This window comes from Sorex araneus, chromosome 7 (assembly GCF_027595985.1).
Source record: "Sorex araneus isolate mSorAra2 chromosome 7, mSorAra2.pri, whole genome shotgun sequence".
NCBI lineage: Eukaryota > Metazoa > Chordata > Mammalia > Eulipotyphla > Soricidae > Sorex > Sorex araneus.
In genome coordinates this window covers 68,737,846-68,762,312 of record NC_073308.1, presented here as the reverse complement: position 1 = coordinate 68,762,312, position 24,467 = coordinate 68,737,846, and the positions used below count along the sequence as shown (strand labels likewise).

The 24,467-nt window shown below is 49.9% G+C and overlaps 1 protein-coding gene across 1 annotated transcript in view; it reads right to left on the bottom strand.

Moving 5' to 3' along the window:
- Window positions 1-1,531: 1,531 nt before the first annotated feature.
- CLGN (calmegin) overlaps window positions 1,532-24,467 on the bottom strand; it is a 30,327-nt gene continuing 7,391 nt past the window's right edge. Inside the window, exons 2-16 of the mRNA XM_055144669.1 lie at window positions 23,459-23,613; window positions 20,651-20,724; window positions 19,667-19,728; window positions 16,712-16,853; window positions 14,091-14,172; window positions 12,126-12,318; window positions 10,553-10,742; window positions 9,012-9,125; window positions 8,608-8,758; window positions 7,105-7,320; window positions 4,773-4,898; window positions 4,385-4,556; window positions 3,864-3,977; window positions 2,970-3,070; window positions 1,532-1,757 (exon numbers count right to left, since the gene is read on the bottom strand). Of these exons, the coding sequence (XP_055000644.1) occupies window positions 1,677-1,757; window positions 2,970-3,070; window positions 3,864-3,977; window positions 4,385-4,556; window positions 4,773-4,898; window positions 7,105-7,320; window positions 8,608-8,758; window positions 9,012-9,125; window positions 10,553-10,742; window positions 12,126-12,318; window positions 14,091-14,172; window positions 16,712-16,853; window positions 19,667-19,728; window positions 20,651-20,724; window positions 23,459-23,602 (1,962 nt within the window). The 5' untranslated portion in view covers window positions 23,603-23,613 and the 3' untranslated portion in view covers window positions 1,532-1,676. The remainder of the gene's footprint in view (window positions 1,758-2,969; window positions 3,071-3,863; window positions 3,978-4,384; window positions 4,557-4,772; window positions 4,899-7,104; window positions 7,321-8,607; window positions 8,759-9,011; window positions 9,126-10,552; window positions 10,743-12,125; window positions 12,319-14,090; window positions 14,173-16,711; window positions 16,854-19,666; window positions 19,729-20,650; window positions 20,725-23,458; window positions 23,614-24,467) is intronic.

The window sequence follows — 24,467 nt, the reverse complement described above, 5'->3', positions numbered from 1 at the left end:
AGCAGCAGAGGGAGCCCTTTTGGCCTCCACCCACGCTAGCAGGCCCCTGTGCTGGTCAGCTGTCACCTTTGTATCACGGGAGATACCACACAATTGCCCGTTGATTATGAGCGGCACTTGGGCATTTCTGTTCTGATTTCAGAATGCATTAAAAATTGTGCAGTTCATGCCCAAAAGTATATAGAGTAGCACTGTAGCACTGCACTGTAGTCCCATTGTTCATCGATTTGCTCAAGCGGGCACCAGTAACGTCTCCATTGTGAGACTTGTTGTTACTGTTTTTGGCATATCGAATATGCCACGGGTAGCTTGCCAGGCTCTGCCGTGCGGGTGGGATACTCTAGGTAGCTTGCCGGCTCTCCGAGAGGAATGGAGGAATCGAACCCAGGTTGGCCGCGTGCAAGGCACACGCCCTACTCACTGTACTGTCACTCCAGTCCATAGATGTTATATTAAGTTTCAATCCAATTTGATTTTTTTTTCTTTTTGGGTCACACCCAGCGATGCACAGGGGTTACTCCTGGCTCTGCACTCAGGAATTACTCCTGGCGGTGCTCAGGGGACCATATGGGATGCTGGGATTTGAACCCGGGTCGGCCGCGTGCAAGACAAACGCCCTACCCGCTATGCTATCACTCCAGTCCCTCAATCCAATTTGAAAACTACATAACTAAAGGGAAACAAGTTAGAAAGATTCAGATGAAGGTACTTTTCCTTACTGGGGTATTTGTGTATTCACAAAGACAGAAAAAGTTTGTTCCGCTCAAAAACTGAATAAAAGATCAGATAGAGCCTGGAGCGACAGCACAGAAGGGAGGACATTTGCCTTGTACACAGCAAACCCGGGTTTGATCCCCAACACCCCATAGGGTTCCCTGAGCCCCGTCAGGAGTGATTCCTGAGCCCAGAGTCAGGATTAAGCCTAGAGAGAGAGAGTATCTGAGAAACTGTCTGCCGCCGAGGCAGGGTGAGGACTGGGATGAAGGGTAGGGGTAGGGGTACTGGGGACACTGGTGCTGGAAAGTCTGCACGGGTGGAGAGATGGCTGTTCGCTCATTGGTAGCTAACTCTCAAACACGAAAGCTTTGTAACTATCTCACGGTGGTTCAATATAATACATTTTTAAAAATTGTGCATTTCAATGCATTTCTCATCACCAAGCACCTCTTTCAAGGAGTCTCTGGTTTTAGGTGGCCCGGGCCCTCCGCTCACCGGACCCGGACCAGGTCATGTGGGTGCAGACAAGACTCACGATGGTTCATAGACTCAAACAACCACACAAACTTTATTGCAGGCAGCTCTGTACGGCGAGGGCGCCCCCGTCTGAGGAGGGCCAGCAGCACTGGCGTCGCATCGCCGTGAAGAGGACATGCCGTGACCGATAGGAAGCCGTGGGCATCGTCCCCCACTCGGCACAAAACAAAACCTTCTCCAAACTATGAAAACTGGGGAACTCCTAAAGACAGCAGTCGTTGAAATCTGATCGGTAACGCGCCTCTTTTGTTCTAAAAGCAAAGACCTGGGGACTTCAAAGGTTTTCTTTTCCTAAAATGAATGTCTGAGTTGAGCTGCTCCGAGTTGGAAACAGGCTGGGCCGGGTGGGGAGGCGGGTTCGGCCGCCCGGGGCTGTGGGGGCCGGCCCGCTGCGCACCCCGAGTGGGAATACTCGCTGTCGCTTACTCCTTCCGCACCCTTCTCTTCCGAACCGACTTGACCGGCCCGTCTCCAGATCCTGTGCTCTCGTCGGCTTCTTTCATCTGGAAAACAGCAGGAAGCATTCACACCGGCTCACCCGCTGGGGACAGTCCAGCCCTTTTTCTTTTTTTTTTTGCTTTTTGGGTCACACCCGGCGATGCACAGGGGTTACTCCTGGCTCATGCACTCAGGATTTACTCCTGGTGGTGCTCAGGGGACCCTATGGGATGCTGGGAATCGAACCCGGGTTGGCTGCGTGCAAGGCAAACGCCCTACCCACTGTGCTATTGCTCCAGCCCCAACAGTCCATCCCTTTACATGCACATTGGAACCAACAAACTCAAGTTACGCCCTTTCCCCCACCAGCGGGAGGCAGCCGTGGAGAAATGGCCCTTCCCGTGGCTCTCTGGGCATGACTGCAGTTCCAGGGGCAAGTCTGAGCAGTCGCCTTGCACGGGGACAAGGGCTCAAGGGCTGCTTGATGACTCTGTTTGGACTTAGACATTACAGCCAGAGTTCATTCACTTCTCCAGCGCCTCACACTTAAATGACATTTAGTGAACACATTGTGACGTGACCGGTGTCGATGTGTTACAGGTTGGCGCCTGCATACTGCCAACTCCTCCTCAGCACAGTATTTGAGGAATGCGCTATGAAGGTGGTTTTGCAGAAACTTTTTAGAACTTGTAGCACTTTGGAAAAAAGGAGAAGAGGAACTATCAAATTTAGGTTTGGAATTTTCCCCTTTAAGTTTTATGCTTCCCAAATGAGCATTACTATATAAACCTGTATGGCCAAAAAGTAAAATGAAGGTATTATACTAGAATTCTTCCCAAGGCTGTATGTAGAACCTGGCTTCTAGTAACATATATGCATATATGGATATGGATTAAAAATCTGGAGGATGTTTACGCTAGTAAAGGCACACTGAGAATTTAGCAACGCTACCACGAGCTCCAAGGACTCTGCTCCAGAAGAGAGCATGGACCAGCTTTGAAAACTCACAGAGCAGCTCAGAAATTATGACCAAGTGTATGGACTGAAAAAGCTTTCAAAAATGATGAAGCAATAAAACACCTTCATTTGGGAGACTTTGTTTTCAAATGAACAGAATAATACATCACTCTCCGATAGGTCAAAGAGAAACTTTTATCCACCCAGGGGAGAAAGATTAAGAGAGAGGGAGAGACAGGGAGGGAGGGAGTGTGTGAGTGTGTGAGTGTGTGTGTATGACAGAGCTCTAGAGAGAGAGAGAGAGGGAGAGAGCTGATTACCTCATCCTCTGATCCAGACTTGTTTGACTTATTGCCTTCTTCCTGTCCCTCTATGATTTCAATTTCTTCTTCACTCTTTTCCTCAGGTTCACCTTCCTCTTCTAGAACACATTTTATTAATGATAAAAGGCCAATATATTAGACTTTTGCTGTTGAAAAGCAATACATATAACAAGGGATTTGTTTAAATTCCAATAGATCAAAGTAATTTTGTTCCATTAGAAATTTTTTTTAATCATACACATCATTTTACCATATTTTTATAAACCACACAAGTTGAGAGGTAAGGGGCAGACTTAAAGGATTTTTTAAAACTTTGACATTAAGATGAAAAGCATTCCTTTTTTTTAAAAAAAAAAAAGGTAGTTTTTTTTTTTTAAATAAGGTTTATTTAAACTTGGCATTCTAGAGTATTAGGGTTTATTTTTATTTATTTATTTTTCTTTTTGGGTCACACCCGGTGATGCTCAGGGGTTCCTCCTGGCTCTGCACTCAAGAATTACTCCTGGCGGTGCTCGGGGGACCATATGGGATGCTGGGGGTTGAACCTGGGTCGACCGTGTGCAAGGCAAATGCCCTACCCTTTTGTGCTGTCGCTCCAGCCCCTGTAAATAATTTTTAAGTCAGATCTTTCAACGGTGGGTTAAAATTTAAAATGTGCTAGATTCCAACTGCAGGAGGCCCGATCTGGACGCGGACACGCGGTCGGGCTGCATGACGTTGGTAAGGGTCTCAGTGCAGCGCCCACGCCCCTGCCCACACCCCCGCCCCAGGTGGCCTCCTGCTGGGCTGGAGTTCACGGTCAAGGAGGGGTGAGGAGAGGCGGATCTCCAGGCCAGGAAGATGCGCCGTGCCAGGCCCGCCTCTCCATCGCTACCGCCCTGCGCCTCTCACCTGTATTCTCAGATGCCTGGCAGGTCCTCACCGGGGGGCACACCGGGGACTCGGGGCTGTCGGGCTCCACAGCCGCCGTGCCAGCCTCAGGGGTCTTGCCGGCCGCCCAGGGCTCTGGAGAGGAAGGCAGGACTGGGAGGTGCGCAGAGGGCCCCGGCCCCAGCCCTAGGGACCCCAGCACAGGAGCACCGTCCAGTCATCCACCCGGACAGGGACGGCCAGCGAGGGCCAGGCCGTGTGTGGTCAGCCGCTGCCCGCCCACTCCGGGCTTCTGTTAGTCTCCTGCTGAGGCGCTGCTCCCCGCGGGCAGAGCAGGGGCTCGGCCACTGAACTCGCTCCCCCTGGCCCTGATTTGTGTGTGTGGCTTTTGGGCCACACCTGGGGGTGTCCAGGGGACTGCTCAGGGCTCTGCTCGAGGCTCCCCCCTGGGATGCTCAGGGGACAATAACTGAATCTGGGCGTCCTGCATGCAGACCCTCGATACCCGGGTTTCCGGTCTACATCACCACCACGGGCCTAACCTTGTCCAACAACTTCACCATCGCTTGGCTTTGTGTCCTCTTCCAAGTCGCCCGGCTTCTCCAGGTCGGCCTTCTCCTCTCTCGCCTCCTCCGTCACTTCCTGCTCCAGCGCGCCCTTGGTCTGTGGCCTGCAGGCGTCCACTTTCTTATACTCGACCTCTTCATATTTTTTCTGTGGGAATCGAACACGAGCAGTTTCCACAAAAATCAACACACCCGTTAGCATCGTTTCTGCAGCCGCTGATGCCACGCCCGGCCCAGCACCGGGCAGCCCAGGGCCCTGGGGACCTGGTGAGTGGTTGGGAGGATCACTTGCTCGACTCACCCCCCCCCCCCCCGTGTGCACTTGGGCCCTTCTTTTCCGAGGGGAAGGAAACGTCCCACCTACCTTGACCTTTCTCGGCCAGCAGAACAAGGTGATGAGGACGACGGGAAGCCCCGTAGTCACCAGGTAGATGAGCCACAGCCAGGGGCGGTCCTCGGCGGCAGCTACCAGCTGCTTCAGCACGCCGGGCTGCGGGAGAGAGCAGAGCGGTGGGACACCGCGGCCGCCTCACGGACCCCAGCGAGCAAAGGCCGCCTGCCTGCACACCGCACGCGTCCTGCCACGCCTGGCCGCTGCAGGAACTGCGGGGTGTGAGCCGGAACTGGCGTGGTCGGAAACGTCACACACTCAAGTCTGGCTCTCCAGGTGGGAGTTTGATCTACTGGAGCGATAGCACAGCAGGGAGGGCGTTTGCCTTGCACACAGCCAACCCGGGTTCGATTCCTCCGCCCCTCTCAAGAGCCCAGCAAGCTACCGGGAGTATCCCTCCCGCACGGCAGAGCCTGGCAAGCTACCCATGTGTATTCAATATGCCAAAAACAGTAACAAGTCTCACAATGGAGACGTTACAGGTGCCCGCTCGAGCAAATCGATGAGCAATGGGACGACTGTGATACAGTGACAGTGAGCCGGATAAATGACCATTTTATTTTGCACCCCCCACACACGCCCCCCGCCCCCTGACACAGTGTTTGAAAGTTTTTGTCTTATTAAACCTAAGTGGGCTGGAGAGAGCTCAGTGGGCCAACCGTGTGCTTTATGGGTCCGCCGAGCACCTCTGGGAGCGAGCCTTGAGCAGGAGCAGCCCCTGAGCACCGGCCCCGTAACAGAAAGAAAATGAAACTCCAATATCTCTAATCATGAAACGTTTTCAGGGTTTCAAAGTGAGGCCCCTCGTGGGGCCAGAACCATCGTACTGCGGGCAGGACGCTGGCCCTGCGGGCCCTGCTAGCCGACCTAGGTTCCATCCCCGGCATCCCACACGGTTCCCTGCGTGATTAGTGTGTGCAGAGCCAGGTGTGACCCACAGAGGGAGAACCTCTCTATTTTCACTTTGTATTTTTTGCTAAAATTCAAGGAAACAAAGTGTAGATGTAAGGGACAAATTTTTCCTTACAGTGATTGATTTTTCAGTTTTGTTTCGGGACCACACCCAGCGGTACTCAGGGCTTACTCCTGACTCCGTGCTCCAGGATCACTCCTGGCAGTGCTCAGGGTGTGGGGTATCAAACCCGGGTCAGCCACATGCCAGGCAAGCACTTTAACTCCTGAACTGTCTTTCCAGTGCCAATAACTTGGTTCTTAAAGATACATCCTCCAATATGATTTTGTTGAAATATTTAGCTTACCTTATACAGTGTTAAGTTGGGGGTGGAGATAAACTTAGCACTAAGCACTATCGTTCCATTGTTCATCAATTTGCTCTAGTGGGCACCAGTAACATCTCCATTGTGAGACTTGTTGTTACTGTTTTTGGCATATGGAATATGCCACGGGTAGCTTGCCAGGCTCTGCCGTGAGGGCGGGATACTCTTGGTAGCTTTCCAGGCTCTCCAAGAGGGACAGAGGAATCAAGCCTGGGTTGGCCGTTTGTAAAAAAACCTCACCTGCTGTGCTATTGCTCCAATCCAGAGATAAACTTAGTACTTACAAAACTTAAAAATTCTTTGCACTCCTCGAGCTAAAAAGTAGTTAAAATAAGGGCTGGAGTGATAGCACAGCGGGTAGGGCATTTGCCTTGCACGAGGCCAACCCAGGTTCGATTCCCAGCATCCCATATGGTCCCCTGAGCACTTCCAGGAGTAATTCCTGAGTGCAGAGCCAGGAGTAACCCTTGAGCATAGCCAGGTGTGACCCAAAAAGAAAAAAAAAGTAGTTAAAATACATAAAAATTATTTAGATTACTGTTATCTGTTAGGCTTTGGATTGACAAGATTTGTTCAAGCAGGCACAAGTAACGTCTCTCATTGAGAGACTTATTGTTACTGTTTTTGGCATATCTAATACACACGGGTAGCTTGCCAGGCTCTGCCACGTGGGCTCGATATTCTCGGTAGCTTGCCAGGCTTTCCAAGAGGGGCGGAGGAATCGAACACGGGTCGGCTACGTGAAAGGTGAAAGCCCAACTGCTGTGCTATCGCTCCAGCCCGGATTGACAAGATGGTAAAGGTAATTCACCTCATTTTTATAAACAGCGAGAAGGCATTAGATCCCATTAAAGTTGTCATAATTTAATGAGTGACACGAAACATATGTATATGTGTGTGTGCATATATGTATAGTTCAGTGCACAGTTTAAGCTGAAGCCAGCTCTCCTGTCTACTAAGTGAGCCTCGACATGCTCCCTGGCATCTTGGCCCCTTGCCCAGCTCTCCCAGAGGGCAGCGCCACGTACCTCATTGGCACGAGCTATCCTCCTCTTCACGGCCCAGCCATCCGTGGCCCAGCGATCTGCTACTTCTCTTTCGGAACAGATAATGAAATTATCAAAATAGATATCGGAGGTCATCGACCAGAGCTCTAAGCCAAGGGCCCGGAAAGCAGTGAGAAGAAACGGATGGTCGTCTTCAAAATAGTCGGGGTTGGGGATCTTCCGAGGGCTCCACACTCCCTAGGGGAAAGGGCCATTCAGTGACGATTCCAGGTGTCCCCCTGGCGGTGCCGAGTGAGTGGGAACACAAGCTAAGGAGAAGCCAGTGCATCCAAGTTCGTTCGTTAACCACTGGGAATAAATTCCATTTTTTTTTCACTTGGTATGCTGTCACCTATGAAAATCACTGTAAGTATGTCCAGAGGGGCAACGGGGAAATCCCACACAGTCACATGAGTGATGACGTGACTGCAGCAAAATGGTGCAATTTGAGACAGGCGCGTGCATAGCTGGGTAAGCTGCACGAGGTTCGAGAGTGTGGCCCAAGGGGGCCGGATCCTTCACTCTCCGCCCACGACAGATATCTCTTTAATTCCTCTTGATCACAGGCACACAATCAGCATAAAGTTGATAGCGTGAGGTCTCAAGTGATGAGAGTTAGTGAAGTCGAGTGTGCAGACCCGCCCCGCCCCCCACCCTGACCCAGTGCACCCCCAGGACGCCGAGCCGGGGCCAGGCACAGGTCCACGTGAGGGAGTGTCCAGCCAGCAAACATGCGGTCCCTGAACAAACCTTCGCCATCATTCCTGTGAAGCAGAACCTCAGCGGAGGCTGACCGTGCCTGCCTCACACAGACCCCCGCTGGCCAGGCAAGGCCGGAGACTGACTAGCAGGGTGTGAAACTGCCAGGGAAATGGGTACCACTGGGTACTACAAAAATCTCGGCACAGCCCATAGATACCTGATCCACTTTAGGAAAAAAAATCCAGATTTTAACAGCACCAGAGGATGGGAGGGAACACCCGAATGTACGTAATCAAACACAAGCATCACTGCTCAGCGCATCCCTGCCAAGTTATCTTGACCAGAACTCATTTCTGTATCTAACAGTGAAGAAGAACTTGAGGCGACAGGCCCTCAATTCTTGTACTCCGCCCAGAAAACAGCAACAAGGATTTACTTTTAGAATATAAACGGATTGGAGGGGCCGGAGTGAGGGCACAGTGGGGAAGGTGCTTGTCTCGCACGGGGCCAACACCGGTTCCATCCCCAACGCCCCATACATTCCCTGAGCCCTGCCAGGAGTGGTCCCTGAGCCCCGCCAGGAGTGGTCCCTGAGCCCTGCCAGGTGTAGCCGACCCCCCGCCCCAGTGAAAATCCTGTAATATATGTATCAACTGGAGTGTGTGACTTCGGGTGTCCGACAAGGTCCACACCCCGTCACCCTGGGTTGGCGCCCCAGCAAGGATTCGAGCCACACTCTCGGAGCCCTGGGCCACCTGCTCGGGAGGGGTGGCTGGTCGTTACCTGGTAGCTCGGGTTGTCCACCAGCGGAGGTGTCCAGATCCCTTTGTACTCTGGGTTGTCTATCATGGGCGGTTTCCACTCGCCACACCCAACGTGGCACGCTGGGTTGGCGATGAGAGGCGCCTCCCACAGGCCGTCCATGTCCTCGTTCCTTGGGGAGGGAACACAGCAGACAGTGCTCTGGCTGCTCCGGGCGGGCACCGGCACCAGCAGCAAGAAGAGGCGCCAGAGCGACAGGACAGGCGGAGGGGCTTGCCTGGAGTCAGTCCCTGGCACCCTTGCGTCCCCCGGATGCGCCAGGAGTAACCCCTGACCCCGGGCACTGCCAGGTGTGCCCCCTGCCCACTCAAAATAATAAAGTGCAAGAAGCCTGGGGCTGGCAGGGGAAGGTGAGGCAGGCTCACCAGTCGTCAGGCTTCTCTGCCGCTGGGTCTGGAATGTTCTCCGGCTCGTCATCAAGCCAGCCCTCTGGCTTAGTCACACTCGTGTCCTCTATTTGGGCAGGTTCGCTTTCATCCCTGCGAAACAGCATTTGCTTATAATCGGGAGCTACTTGGATGTTTACGATGCACAGCACAAAATTCAGACGGTCCCTACGGTCTGCGCTGCCCTGTATCCTGGCAACAGCTCCCAACGCCCCTGGCACTTGACACTCAAGTCTGCTGGTGCAGCGGCTATGAAGCCGCCCAGAGCCGCCTCCCGGTCTCCAGGCCCCCGGGAACCGGGGAGGGTTTGTCCAGCTAAGGAGTCCCAAAACAATTGGCTTTTAGGTATATATGACTTGCACGCGGCCAACCCGGGTTCGATTCCACCGCCCCTCTTGAGAGCCCGGCAAGCTACCAAGAGTATCTCGCCCAAATGGCAGAGCCTGGCAAGCTCCCCGTGACATATTCAATATGCCAAAAACAGTAACAACAAGTCTCACAATGGAGATGTTACTGGTGCCCGCTCGAGCAAATCGATGAGCAACGGGATGACAGTGATACAGTGACAGTGACTAAAGGTAACAAGATCTATGTGGAGACACCACAAAAACCTATTTTCAGGACAAAAATTACTTTGCTGAATGAGAGAGAAACCCAGTCCCTCTCTTTGCGTGAGCTCAGGTTATGGGGACTGAGCATTTCGGTCACTGAAGGTGGCTGGAGTTGTGTAGAATGACAACCGAACAAGGACTCAGCAAACGAAAACACGATGGTTAATCTCGCTTAACCAGAGGCATGAGGGAATCCTATATAAGTTTATAAGCTGCTAGGTATGTGGTCATTTCAAAACCAGGTAATAAACTGAAAATATTGCAACTATACTATTTAAAATTTTAAATTTGCACACAAATAACACTGCTGGTGTTTTTGTTCTAATGTTTTCCTTGTAGCACAGAAAGTTTAAAAATAGGAAAAAAGGCAATTCAATTCAGATATTAAAGTCATAAATAAGATATTTTAAAGGTATAAAAGTAGGGCGTTTGCCCTGCATGTGGCTGACCGGGGTTTGATTCCTTCGTCCCTCTTGGAGAGCCCGGCAAGCTACTGAGAGTATCCCGCTTGCACGGCAGAGCCTGGCAAGCTACCCGTGGCGTATTCGATATGCCAAAAACAGTAACAATAAGTCTCACAATGGAGATGTTATTGGTGCCCGCTCGAGCAAATCGATGAACAATGGGAAGACAGTGCTACAGGTTAAAAGTCATCCATTTTAGGAAAGCGTTTCCCCCTAAAGAGTCTCAGTGCTTTTAATATATTTTTAAATGCTGCTCAGGGCCCTGGAGAGGCGGGACAGCTGTATGCACCTGCCTTGCACGTGGCTGACCCAGGCTACGCCCCGGTGCCCTCTAGGGTTCCCGGTGCCCATCCAGGGGCGATCCCTGTGTGCCCGCTGTTGGGTGTGGTGAATCGTACACGTGCCCCCAGCGGGTCACCCCTGCTCTGTGCCAGGCCCCGCTCACCAGTCATCCGGCTTGACGGCCTTCGGGTCGGGGATTTTGGCTCTGTCGTCCCAGTCGGGGGGTTTCTTGTCCATGGGGTCTTCAATTTCTTTGGGGGGATTAATAGGCGGAACCACATCTTCTAGCAGGCTCCCCTTATTCACGACTATTTGGTCGATTAATATTTCAAACGTGTCATCTGGATTCATCACTAGAGACCAATTTAAATATATTACCACACTGCAGGGACATTTTGACAAGTCTTACAAATAAACTCCAACTAAATCTCATGGGTAAAGTTTTCTTCAAACTAGAAATGGAACAGTTACCAATGTACTAAGTCAAAATGCATAGTGATCACCAACTACATACAATGCCTTCTAAAATTAAAAATAAAAAAATTAAAAATTAAATTGTTTTAAGTAAAAATGAAAAATCTTTATTATTTTTAAAGTAAAACATACCCAACAATGAATTCAGTACAGGAGCAGTCACCTTTTCTCCTTCCTATAGAGTACAACCCAATCACTTGTATAATATTTACAAATCTTGGTGGGGGGAATCTCAAATTGAAAAAGTTGCAAGTACACAGCAAAAAAAAATATATATTTTTCCTGACTCACTGGTGACTTAACTTACTGGCCCATTGGAAATGATCACGTTGGACAGAAACTGAGTGTTGAAAGTAGGTAAAGGGATATACCTGATGACCTTTCAGTATCTGTATTGAAATCCATAATGCCCAAAAGGAAAAAGATAGGGAGGGAGGTGGGGGAGGGAGGGAGGGAGGAGAGAGGGTGAAAAGGAGAAAAGGAGAGAGAGGGAGGGAGGGAGGGAGGGAGGAAGTGAGGGGGGAGGGAGGAAGAGAGAGAGAGAGGGAGAGAGAGGGAGGGAAAGAGAAGAAATGCCTGCCATGGGGGGTGGGGCCTAGAGGGAAACTGGGGCCATGGCGGTGGGAACTGTGCTCTGGTAAAAGACAGGTGTTAAAACATTTTATGACTGAAACCTGATCACAAACAACTTTGTAACTGTATCTCACTGATTCAATTAAAAAAAATTTTTTTTTAAAAGTTACTGGGCCCATACTCCTCCCCCCGCATCTCAACGTGCATTTCCCACACGCAGCTGCTCTGGGGGCTGGTAAATGACAGCAGCTGCCTGCTGGCTGCTCTCCATACACTGGGGGATCCAGCAGGCGTTGGGTCATGTGGTCGCGGGGCCCCACGCTGAGGGGTGGGTTGCAGACACAGCAGGGGAGAAGGCGCTGGGCCTGGGCCTGAGAACCAAAACACCAATGTCGAGGCTGTTGTCAAATGATTAGTAGCGACACAGACTCAAGGCGTTTGTGGGACAGGCTGCAGGGACGCCCCATGCTCTCGCCCTCCTGTCGTAGGCTCCTGCCCGGCCCGGCTGCTGCTGTGACACAAAGCTGGATCACCAGCACCAAGAGAACACAACGTGGGCGCCCAAGGGTAGGAGCTGGAGTGTTCTCTTAAGAGAATGAAGCTGAGGGGAGCAGCGTGCGCGTCCCCCCGAGCACGCCAGGGAAATCCCGGCGAGCAGCGGCTCGGTTGAGCGGGGTGCAAGGACATACCGAGGGTATAGAGATGAGTCTTCTTGTCTGTGAAGAACTTTTTAAGGTCCGTCTCTGGAGGCCTGGCATGCTTCTCTTCAAATACTCCAGTTTGGGGATGTTTATGTCTGAAGATAAAATGAAGTTTATAATCTTCGCCACATTTATCTGGTCCAAACATAATGGTGTAAGATGTTTTATCATAAAAGTTTTCCTTCAAAGAGAGACGAGTATTGGGATTAGTCCACAACTAGAGAATCTCAGAACTTCCCTGTTCTACCCATCGGGGACAGCAATGGACAAACGCTAAGAATCCTTGGCACGAGTGACCAAAGCGGGTGTAGGTATAGGCACATGCCACCTTTCCCTGCAAAACCGATGTCCAGAGCACAGTCTGCTCCCTTCCTGCAGATGGGGGGCTGTGAGCCCCCCGCAGCCCCTCTGGAGCCCTCAGTGCCCCATCTGCAGTGCTGCAGCTGCGTCACCCACGGGGCAGACTTGCGGTCTTGGCACTAACACGACCAAGGTCAGGGGACGGTCAAGGTGCTCGACCCAAATGCACCTGCCCTGAGTCCGAGTTCCAGCACCACATGGTCACCGAGCACGGCCAGGTGCACCTCTGGACACTCCCAAAGCAGCATGTGTCCTCGGGCCCAACATTGAACTCATGGCCCGACCAGCCAAGGACTGACAGCGGAGGCGCTGGAGCAACGGCACAGCCGGGAGGGCATTTACCTGGCACACCAACAGCCGAGATTCAATCCCCGGCACCCCATAAGCTCCCCTGAGCACAGCCCGGAGTAAGCCCTGAGCACCTTAGGTGTGACCCCAAATACACACACACACACACACACACACACACACACACACACACACACACACACACACACACATTGAACTAATGGCCCAATTGGCCCAGAATTGCTAGTAGAGGTGCTGGAGTGATAGCACAGTGATCTCTCTCTCTCTCTCTCTCTCTCTCTCTCTCTCTCTCTCTCTCTCTCATTCTCTCTCTCTCTCATTCTCTCTCTCTCTCTCTCTCTCTCATTCTCTCTCTCTCTCATTCTCTCTCTCTCTCTCTCTCTCTCTCTCTCTCTCTCTCTCTCTCTCTCACACACACACACACACACACACACACACACACACACACACGAGTTTCCAGTGGCCCTGACCTCCACTTGGGAGAGTCCTGTCCCCCCAAAAGCCCTACAGTGATTGCCCTTTGACAGTTTTTCCGGAAGACACCAGAAAATGCTGCTCCTGAGCACAGAGGGGAGGAGATTCCCCCCCCACCCAGCCAGGCCCAGACGCCCCTGTGGGGCTGCTACGACGGCCCTGACCGCCCTGACCGGCCGGGAGCCAGACTCCTCGCTCCCCGCACGCCCACTCTCTGGCCCGGCTCCTCCCCGCCACACTGGGGACCGCCGGCAGCTCCTCCCAAGGCTTCTCCAGGGACCAGGGACAGCGCATCAGGTGAGGAACACTCGGCGCTGGAGTTTACCTTTGTGGCTTCCGGGCCTACCAGAAACGGGGCCAGCTGCCTGCCCGAGGCGCGCTGATCGATCTCTGCCCTGGAAGGACCCTGACGGCACTGGAGAAGGAGCCCTGAGCAACGTCTCCGTGGCACAAGGCCTCCGGGTGCCCCCTCCACTCCTGGTCGCCCCCAGGCGTGTCATTCTGTGGCTCTGTCCGATCTCTGAATAACTGCATGAACCGCACTTTGCGAAGAAACCCACTCTCCGCTGAGATTTCAGTGACATGCAGAGGCATCGTGTTACTTGTAACTTATAAATGTGGCGAAGGTCCCTTTAACATTGTGACTGATTTACAGACAGATGCTGCCCCGTCACACTACGAAGTTACTCGCTCAGGCTGGGGCAAGATTCCCTAAGCTCGGCTGAAAAGGACCCTTCCAACTTCTTCAGTGACCCCCTTAAATATAATTAAGACCTTGATAAGGTTTCTGTAGACATTAGAATAGCATACCAGATTCAAATCGTCAGTGTCTGCTAGGAGTTTAATGTATGCGCCTCCACAGTCAATCCCATCTTGAAAATTCACTTCGTATCTAGATGAAGGGAGAGAGAATCAGATTGCTGATAATGCAGAGGGCGAGTAGGCAGCGCTTCAAGACCGGAGTTCGCTTTCATTGATTCATTTAAATAGAAACTTTTAACCTTACCAGAGGCCCCCACAGACTCACTGGGACCACATAATGCACCCACATTTCAACATGCACCAGTTTGGGAGACCCAGCTTACAAGCTGTCATGAAAGCTTAGTATTCACAGTACTTGAGATAGAGCATCTTCATTTTATTCATCCCCTTTGTTTCATGTTTCATGTGACAACAATTAAGAGAAGACAAGGACTCCCTTTCCTTCTCTAACTCTTTTCAAGCATATAAAAACCTTAATCCAGTTCCTCCTGGTCCTCTGGATGCTAGTAATTTAATATCTGCTTTCCTCATTTTTATACTTATTTTCCTATCTTTTTTCCTATATTTTCCTGCTTCCAACTTTCAAGCTCTCTTTGGCTTACCTGGATAGCAGTAAGTCATATTATGAACAAAGAATCAGAAATTTGATTCCTTTTTAAGTATTATATTTGTTAGCATGGAATAAACCCTTTTCTTCCCTTTTTTTTTTTCTTTTTGGGTCACACCCAGCGTTGCACAGGGGTTACTCCTGGTTCATGTACTTCGGAATTACTCTTGGCGGTGCTCGGGGGACCATATGGGATGCTGGGGATCGAAGCCGGGCAGGCTGAGTGCAAGCAAAGGCCCTACCTGCTGGGCTATCGCTCCAGCCCAAGACCCTTTTCTTAAAACCACCAACGTTCAAATCAGAAAATTATACTGTCTTCTTTTGTGGTCCAGCAGAATACTACAACCTACAGACTTTCAAGAAATGAGAAAAACCAAGCCTGGATAACGACAAGTAATGAAGCCCATATCCAGCTACTCTGGGTTCAGCTCGAGGCGCCGTAAAGCTAATGTCTCCATTGAGTGAGTGACACCCAGTGTTTGGTTTCCCAGGGCACATGAAAGCAATGTTTACCCGGCTCTGCTCAGGTGTCAGCAAAGGACTCCACACACAGCGTGACTGAAACACGCTTCATTGCAAAGGAAACAAAAACAAGAGCAGAGGGCAGCTGAGCATGGAGCCCTGCTTGGCCGGGACTGCCGGGACCTGGGGACAGCCAGGACCTGGGGACAGCCAGGACCTGGGACAGCCAGGACCTGGGGACAGCCAGGACCCAGGGACAGCCAGGACCTCAGGACAGCCAGCACCCGGGGACAGCCAGGACCTGGCTCTGTGAAACAGCCTGAGCCGCCTGCGTCCCACAACAAAGCAGGAGGAAGAGAGCTGCCCGCATCAGTCCTGAGGAGTCTCCAATGGACTTGAGTCTGCCGCACTCATGTTTGTGTTCTCGGCCAGGTTAACAAATATTTCACTCTTTTCTCAAAATGACAATGTAAAATGCTAAGCCAGAGCATCACAGTGAAAACTTAAGGTAACTGCAGCAATTGCCATATTTTTAAATTTTTCTAAAGCGTCCCATAGGCAAACACATTAACAGCCAAAAATAACAAAAAACTGGGATGCAATATTAGTTTTAAAAAATGCTGGGGCCGGAGCGATAGCACAGCGGGTAGGGTGTTTGCCTTGCACGCGGCTGACCCGGGTTTGATCCCTGGCATCCCATATGGTCCCCCAAGCACTGCCAGGAGTAATTCCTGAGTGCAGAGCCAGGAGTAACCCCTGAGCATCGCTGGGTGTGACCCAAAAAGCAAAAAAAAAAAAAAAAAAGCTATACTATAGAGTGCTATCACTGTTACTGTATCACTGTCTGTCATCCGGTTGCTCATCAATTTGCTCTAGCAGGCCCCAGTAACATCTCCATTGGGAGATGCGTTGTTACTGTTACTATTTAAAAATATTCCTTATGCTGGAACTGACTTAGTTCTTCTGACAAGAGGTAGGAAGTAATATTTATGCATTTCCTCCTTGTTTTTTAATTCAAACTTTATTGCACTGTAACTGGACTTGTATAGCTCTATTCTGGTTTTATACTAGCACAGGTAAAACAAGCTTGAACACTTTACACTGGATGTAGCAGGATGCATGCAAGCAATTTCAAAATAAAACTGGTTCTGTCCTCCGAGGGGAAGGGGGCTGTCCATGATGGCGTGTACTTCACTTGACAGGCTAGCCATTGTAGTTCTTTGTTAAATAAATTTGCTTCCCTGGACTCCTACCTCTAGTCGAACATCAAGAGTTACCATTCCTCTCTGAATGTGAGGCTAAAATCTCAATAGCAAGTAATTTTAAAAAGCTAAAATGATTTTAACATGCACTGAAGAATTTATGGAGGAAGAATTTTGCATGTTACAGCATATGTATGTAATATTTATACTAACCTAGTTTTCACCTAAAACCTCAGGATACTCATACATGCACATGCATTGTGTATTGTAGTGATAAAAAAGGGAAAATCTGGATTTTTATACCTATCAGTCTTGTATGTACTAGCTATGTACAAAATCCAAGCTAACAAACGTGACAGAATTTCAGAGAAAGTATTCAAAATTCTAATAAAACTTACTGAACTATCAAAGGCTCATCGGCAAAAATAAAGGGTTTTGCTAATATAGCAGATATTGCGTGGTGCTTCGCTCGCGACTTCAGCACCAGTCCTCTGTCCCCAGGCACCCGGTTCTCTTTCAGTTCTTCTATTTCCCATCTTCCTAAAATAGAAAGCAAAGTGGTCAAACGGAACAAGACACACTGAGTCTAATCACCAGCACTGTAACTCATAAAATTTTTTCACGACTGATCTGTGGGGGGCGGAAATGAAAGATCTCAATCAGGACATTTCCGCAGCTGCAGGGATACCTGACTCCTTTGCAGAAAGTGGTTTCGTGTTCTTAACTGAAATGATAGGAAACGAGCAAGTGCCAAACACTGCAGTATCTGCCTGAAGATAGAAGGCTAGCCTTATAGCTCAGAAGGCTTGGTTTGTTCTCCGATGGGTGTTTTCATCAATAATGGGACGAAGTCTTGTCTGTCATGTTAGGATCTAACAGCATTGCTTTTTTAAAAATAAAATATCAAAACATTATACATGAGAGCTGGAGTGATAGCACAGCGGGTGGGGCATTTGCCTTGCACGTGGCCGGCCCGGGTTTGATTCCCAGCATCTCATATGATCCCCTGAGCACCGCCAGGGGTAATTCTTGAGTGCAGAGCCAGGAGTGACCGCTGTGCATCGCCGGGTGTGACCCAAAAGGCAAAAAAAAAAAAAAAAACCAAAAAACATAATACACGCAACAAGGAGTATCATTGACACAAAATGAGCCTTTTGCCTACGTCTATTGACCTCTAAATGTGAGGCATTTGGGCTGCTCCTCTTCCTGTGCTGAAGTGATGGGAAAGAGGAATTTCATCTTGACAATGGCACCTCCCAGAAACACAAACTGCAGCCCAGTTCCAGGCACAGGGACAGTCCATCGGCTCTCCCAGACTCAGCCCTCACCCGCAGCGGGCACTGGCCGGTGTTATGCTGGACCTTGGCCAGGCCCGGGATTTCCCGCAGTTAGTGTCAGGAACAAGCTCCCGGAGTCAAGCCCAAGGCAGCACTCCACGCAGGGCGAGGCCAAAGGCATCTGCGAGACCCCTCTCCGCTCCTCTCTGGCAAACAGCCACCTCCTCTTATCTGCATACAATGCTCTAGTTTTCAGAAGTAAGAGAAGCTATTGAAAACCTTAATTTAGCAAAAGTGGACTCATTTCAGACGTGTGTCAGGTCGCAGCATTCGGGAAAGGGCACTTGAGAGCCCGGCTGCTCTCCTCCTCGCCTTCCTCCCGACACGCTGACTGTCCCCGCCGGCACGCCAGCGCCCGCAGCGCCGGGCACCCGCCAGCGTGTGGCCCACACACAGCAGTGCCAGCACACGCCGAAGTTTCATGGGAATTTTGAAATGAGGTGATTTTTTTTTTTAATTTTAAGTTTTCTTCTCTCCCCACCCCCCCATTTCATTACACTATGCTTTTCTTTAAAAGATGAATTTGACTTCTCTCACATTACACTGTATTATCACAATTTGCCTATGAGTTGACCAAAACACTGCTTTCAGAAGTAACATTCTGTTTAGAATTTCAGGAAACTGGCAGTGGAGGATCGTCACAGCCCAGCTGCCTTTCACACGCCCGTGCATGCCGGGAGAATGGCATAGTGTCCAGTGCTTCATTTTAGAAAACTTGGGGCAACACTGTTCTCCGATGAGAGGTCGTTGTTTTTTTTTTTTCTCAAACTTAAGCAATCATTTTCTATTTGTAAGTTACCCCAGTTCCAGACTAGACCAGGTAATATAAAGTCGAATATAAGTAACATTTTACAAAGAATTTACAGGGTTTTGTAAGACAGCCTGAAAGTGGGTTGCTTCAGCACTGGTGTTTAAGTTAAGCACTGGCAGCTATTCTTTTGTTAATAACTTTATCTGAAAGCCTTTGTATTCCTCCAAATGCAAACTCATTTTCCCCCTAGTACTTGCCCTATCATACAGATTTGCCTCAGAATAAGTTTTGCTCATGGTACTTAACAAAAGCTGTGGCCAAGTACACTAAACATGAAATATTCCTGCAAAGAGATCACATGTTGCTCTCTATTCTCCTACAGCCAGCTCTGCAAATACCAAAATCCAAAATACCGTTTCAGCACCTAGAACTTTACAGGATCCTCCATTTTCAACATTTCTTCCAAGGAGCTGAAAAATCAGCCCAACAGCACCAAATCTGATATGCTAAAAATGGATTTTTAGGGATGTTCGCATTTACTAAGATTACACACTCAGCTAGAGTGCTAAGAAGTTTGATAGTGGCTAGCTCACAGGGGTTTCATTTTAAGTTGTAGGAAAATACTGCAAACCGTTTTTGTCCAGTGAGAGGGAGACTTAAAGTAGCTGCATCTTCTTTTTAAAACCTCTCACCAGTGGCTTCTTCTAAAATCCAGACGTGAAGCAAAGGCTCCCTCAACCTCACGGCCAGTGGCACATTGCCCTGGTAGGTCAGAGGCGTTAAGCCGGGCGTTCTGTTGGACAGGGTCTGTTTGCATGGCCGTTCTGGGCTGTGCTGTGCCCTGCAGCCTGGCTGTGTGGGGGAATGGCTCCTTTCTCTGGAGGGGCTGAGACGAAAGGCGGGATGTGCATGTGTGTGCACCCGGCAGTCTTCCGTGCAGACCCGCCCAGCAAACCCGCACTGACCACAGTGACACAGCAGGGGGCCCTGTTCGCACTCGAGGGAGGTGGGAGGAACCCAGTGCTTCGGACTGGAGCCAGGTGCCCGGGTGGGAACCCAGGGGTGCAGAAGACAGCTGGACAGGAGTGGCGCCCCCAGACCTGGGGTGTAGACGGAATGACTGGGGATTCCATAAAGACCAGAGGGGACTGAGCACAGAGCAGGGGGCTGCATCCCACACGGGTTATCTGACGAGCACCAGAGTCTCATCAGCTACCACACTTGGCCCAGGCTGGCCCCACCCAGTGTTGAAAGAGAAGCTTTACCGTCATAGATCGACATCTCCTCATCTGCCATGCCATCTTTCTTTGCTTTCGATAAGACCCACCTGTAAATAAAGAAAAAATCTTTATCATTAAAAAGAAAACTAACAATACATAAATACAATATCAAAACACAAGACAACCCATAGTCCCTGTGCATTGAAAAACAAAACAAGAATATTGGCTAAATGGCTAAGTAAGGATGTCTATTATCCTGCAAGGCTAGTGTTGAGGTAAACTTAGAATCTTTGATTTTCTAGCTATGAAATGATTCCCCATCAATAAAATAAAAATAAAGAAATGGGGGACACTGTTACTGAAAAAAAGGTAATAAAGACCTTCAAAAATTATAACATCTCTTAGGATACCTATAATACTATACCTATAATAATAGCTTTTTATTGTACCATTATTTAGGATGTAACAGTAACTTGAGCTTATCATCTGCTCTGTTCTTAGGAATGGAGAAATGCTTTACATTCATAATTCAATGATGTATTTTCTTTGAATATGAATGATATGTTCAGTACAGACTGTAAATGAATGGTAAACAACCATTCAAACTAAACATTTCTATCAATAACAGAAACATGCTCCCCCTTTTGTTGTCAAAGTACTAAAGTTCTTTTCAGGGTTCTAGAGCAGAGGCAGTTTTCATAGCCCAATAATCACTGTCACTGTCACTGTCATCCCGTTGCTCATCGATTTGTTCGAGCGGGCACCAGTAATGTCTCTCATTGAGAGACTTATTGTTACTGTTTTTGACATATCAAATATGCACGGGTAGCTTGCCAGGCTCTGCCAAGAGGGCTCGATACTCTCGGTAGCTTGCCGGGCTCTCCAAGAGGGGAGGAGGAATCGAACTTGGGTCGGCTGTGTGAAAGGTGAACGCCCAACCACTGTGCTATCGCTCCAGCCCAGCCCAATAATCAGTGGCTTTAAAAGAGAATCAAATCAATGAAACCAAACCCTTGAATAAATACTCACCCAGCCAACTTCCCACTATCAAACGTTTCAGCAAAGTAGACCTCTCCTAAAGGTTGCGGTGTCTTATATGGAATCTAGAAAACAGATTTAAAAAATAAAAAAAAGAAGCTGAAGTTACTCATCTCCACACATACTTGTATTAAATTCACTGGCTCAGCAGGATGTAATGCATACACTGGAAATAAAAACACATGGGCGCATGATCTCTGATGTCTACATTTTGCATCTTAGTGGTGAGAATATGAGTTAATACGAAAGTCTAGTTATGGTGGGGGTGGGGGGCCAGCTTACATACACAGAGGCTTGGGGGCTCCTCACAGGAGAATAGGAGGTAAGTAATTAATTAGACACCGTCATGGTTGACGTGCCCTTGGAAGGATTCTAACATTCTAACAGGCAACAACATCTGGGAATAAAGATGAGAAGCCGAGGAACTAGCCTGATTGAAAGCATGCAAGATTTAAAAAAAAAAAAAAAAGTTTGTAAACATGTGGCCGCGTAGAATTAACTCCTATTTACTACTGTGGGGCTCGAGGCCAGTGGAAACGTCCTGGGAAACTCAGAAGCCAGGGATGGTTACTGGAGGATGCCCAGCCCAGCAAAGATGCCGGGGCCCCGTTTCCACCGCGGCAGCGCGGGGCAGGGCGAGGAGGCCGACGGCAGGGCATGCCCTAACTGCTCCCAGTCTGTGTCAGGCCTGTGCCCCTTCGCCCACCGCGACGCAGCGGGAGAGAGAGGCAGCACAGCGTGGCCAGTTAGATAACCCGGGCACTTACAGGGACGCGCTCAGGCTGTGTGTCCCCAGCGCTGCAGGGAAAATAATGGAGGGGAACTGATGGACAGACGGACAGGAGGAGGAGGAAGACCGTCCCGCTAAGGCCAGGGTGGCAGCTCTGGGGCAGGGGTGCACCAGCCCCTCGTGGAAGGAAACTGTCCCGAGTGAAACACTGGGTCCTTCTGACTCCCTGCGACGTGGCTGACTAGAAAGTTCTCTTGGGTCTTTAGGGGAAAGGCTGCAGCGGCCCCTGTCCTCGTTTTCCCCAAAGGAGGAAAGTCAGTCGCGAAACACAGTTCCAGGCACCCCCAGCAGGGCCGAGCGCCCTGCCCTCAGGTGGCGCTCCTCTGGGAGCACACGCAGCCGGGCCCTCTGGAGGGCAGCGGGACGGCGGGGGCCGTGCTCAGTGCTGCTCTGGCTCCCGGGCCACCCCCAGTGGTGCTCCCTGAGCTGTCTCTGGCCCTGGCAGCCATGACGGGGCAAGCACCCGGGCTCCAGCCTCCGGTGGGTGCCAGGTCCCGTGGGTTCTGGCATCAGATGGGCTCCGGTGTCACAGGAGTGCCCTTCCCAGCCCAGCCCCCTCACCAGCAGCATGGTGCCATTACATACACTTGGTGGCCTGTGACTCGAGAAGCCTCAAAACCGCAGCCTAACCACGTTTCTGAGCGATCCCCAACACCAGTGAGGAGCGTCAGCTGCCAGTGCTAGTACCCCTCCCCCAGGGCACCCTGCAGGAGTGGCACCCCGTGGGGGGCACGTGCATGTCCGCCTCTCTGCAGGCCACAGGGATAGGGTGTGCACAAAACACCTTGTCGAACTGGAATAGTAACAGGAGAAAGAACAAGCACCTCGAACAACTGACCAACACCGAGTTTGCCGAGTCAGACCCCCACCAGAAGTGATTCCGGGAGAAGCCTTATGCCAGTGCTCTCATGCCAGTGCTCTCATGGTCCTTCTCTGGGACTCGCCTGTAGCCAGTATGGCACACGCCACGGATGTCTCTCAGCACCAAAAATATTACTGGAAAAACTCTGATTTCAGGGGCTGGAGTGATAGCACAGCGGGTAGGGCGTTGCCTTGCACGCAGCCGACCTGGGTTCGATTCCCAGCATCCCATATGGTCACCCAAGCACGGCCAGGGGTAGTTCCTGAGTACAAAACCAGGAGCAACTCCTGAGCATCGCTGGGTGTGACCCAAAAAGTAAAAAACAAAAACAAAAACAAAAAACCACTCTGATTACAGATAAATCTTTCTTATTGGGGTGGAGGGAGGGGCTCCTGGCGTACCCCTCCCCACGGTTCCCGTCAGCTCTTGGGCCCTACAGGACTGGGGAAGGTACAGGCCACATGGGTAGTGTTCGGAGTTTCACGTGGGCATGTGCCAGGAACTGGCAGTGACATGGGCCAGCCGCATGCAAGGTAAGAGACTTAACCCTGTGTTATCACTCCAACCCCTAAATGTTTGTGTGTGAGCGCTTTTAAGGATCGTCAGAGTGTCCAAATCTCTATCAAATTTTCTGGGGAATTCCTGTTAGACAGCAGCTCAAACCACAGCCCTGAGCTCTGTGGAGAGAGAAAGCGGGAGTAAGTCCCTCCCCTCACACCTCCTTTCTCAGTCATTCTCCGACTTAGAATATTCTCTCCTCGGGGAAATAAAAGATACTGATTTTACTTGTAGCAAAGCCAGAGTCACCTTTGCTTTTATCTGAAAAGGGCACACAGGGTCAGGAACCAGGTGGAAAATCCTTTTTTTAGCTTAAGTCCTTTGTCCTTCTGCTAGGGACAGTCCCCTCTCTCTCGCCAGGACACCTTCGCCGTGATTCCTGGTGAGGAAACTGTGACATGCTGTGTGCATGTCCCACAGCCGGTGGCACTGCACAAGATGAGCATCAGCTGGTTCGAGCAGAGCCATGGTTCTCTACTTATTTAGAAACTCAACACCTTTAGGACAGAGATCAGTCTTAGGCAGCCAGGTCTTCCTGACTCCCAGTGCGTAAAGGAAGAGTTTATAGCTCATTTCTTAATAATCTCACCTCGGGGGAGTATTCACCTTCATTCCCATCAATCTCTTCTGACTTTTCGTCAAAGTCTTCTATCTCAACACCATCATCCACAGATTCTGCATTAACTGAGGTGAATAGAAGACCCAAACATAGCCAAAGGCCTTGGAAACGCATATTGATTGTCTCTGAAGTGAAAATAAAAATTAAGGTGAGAAAAAAACATGCAGGTAGGCTTACAAAGAATAATTCCTCCCGAATACTTTCTGTAATCTAGGCTAGCTTTTAATACAAACTCATCAAAATTATTTAAGCCATGCTTTAAATGAGTGAAAATACAGACTTCAAGTCTCACGAACACCAATTTTACAGCTGTCCCCCTAAACCCAGAGACAGTGGAGCAAAACCATAACCAAAGTCTGAGAAACTCAAACTCATATCACACAGGGACCACCCCCCAAAAAACCCCCAGGAAAATGCTGCATGATTCTGAAAGGTTTAAATCATTTTCTTAAAAAATAAATTACAATGCCAGGGGCTGGAGCGATAGCACAGCGGGTAGGGCGTTTGCCTTGCACGTGGCCGACCTGGGTTCAAATCCCAGCATCCCATATGGTCCCCTGAGCACCGCCAGGGGTGATTCCTGAGTGCATGAGCCAGGAGTGACCCCTGTGCATCGCTGGGTGTGACCCAAAAAGCAAAAAAAAAAAAAAAAATTACAATGCCATTGAGATATGTAAACATACAACTGAAAATCTTATCATGAAACCTAAATATATTTGTATATAAATACCAAAAAGAGAAAGTATATGATCACAACTTGCCGTGACAGTATTTTGCTATAACCCAATTGTAGCAGAATTAAAGCACTAAAAGGGTTACAGGATTCAGGGCCACCACCAGTGACAGGGCAGTGAGCAGTTACCACCTTTGCAACTTAGGAAATTCAACTCAGGTGATCCCAAATGGAGGTGGGAAGGGAAGAAATAATTGTCTCATTTGGTGTAGAAACAGAACATGACAAGATTTGGCATCCTTTTAT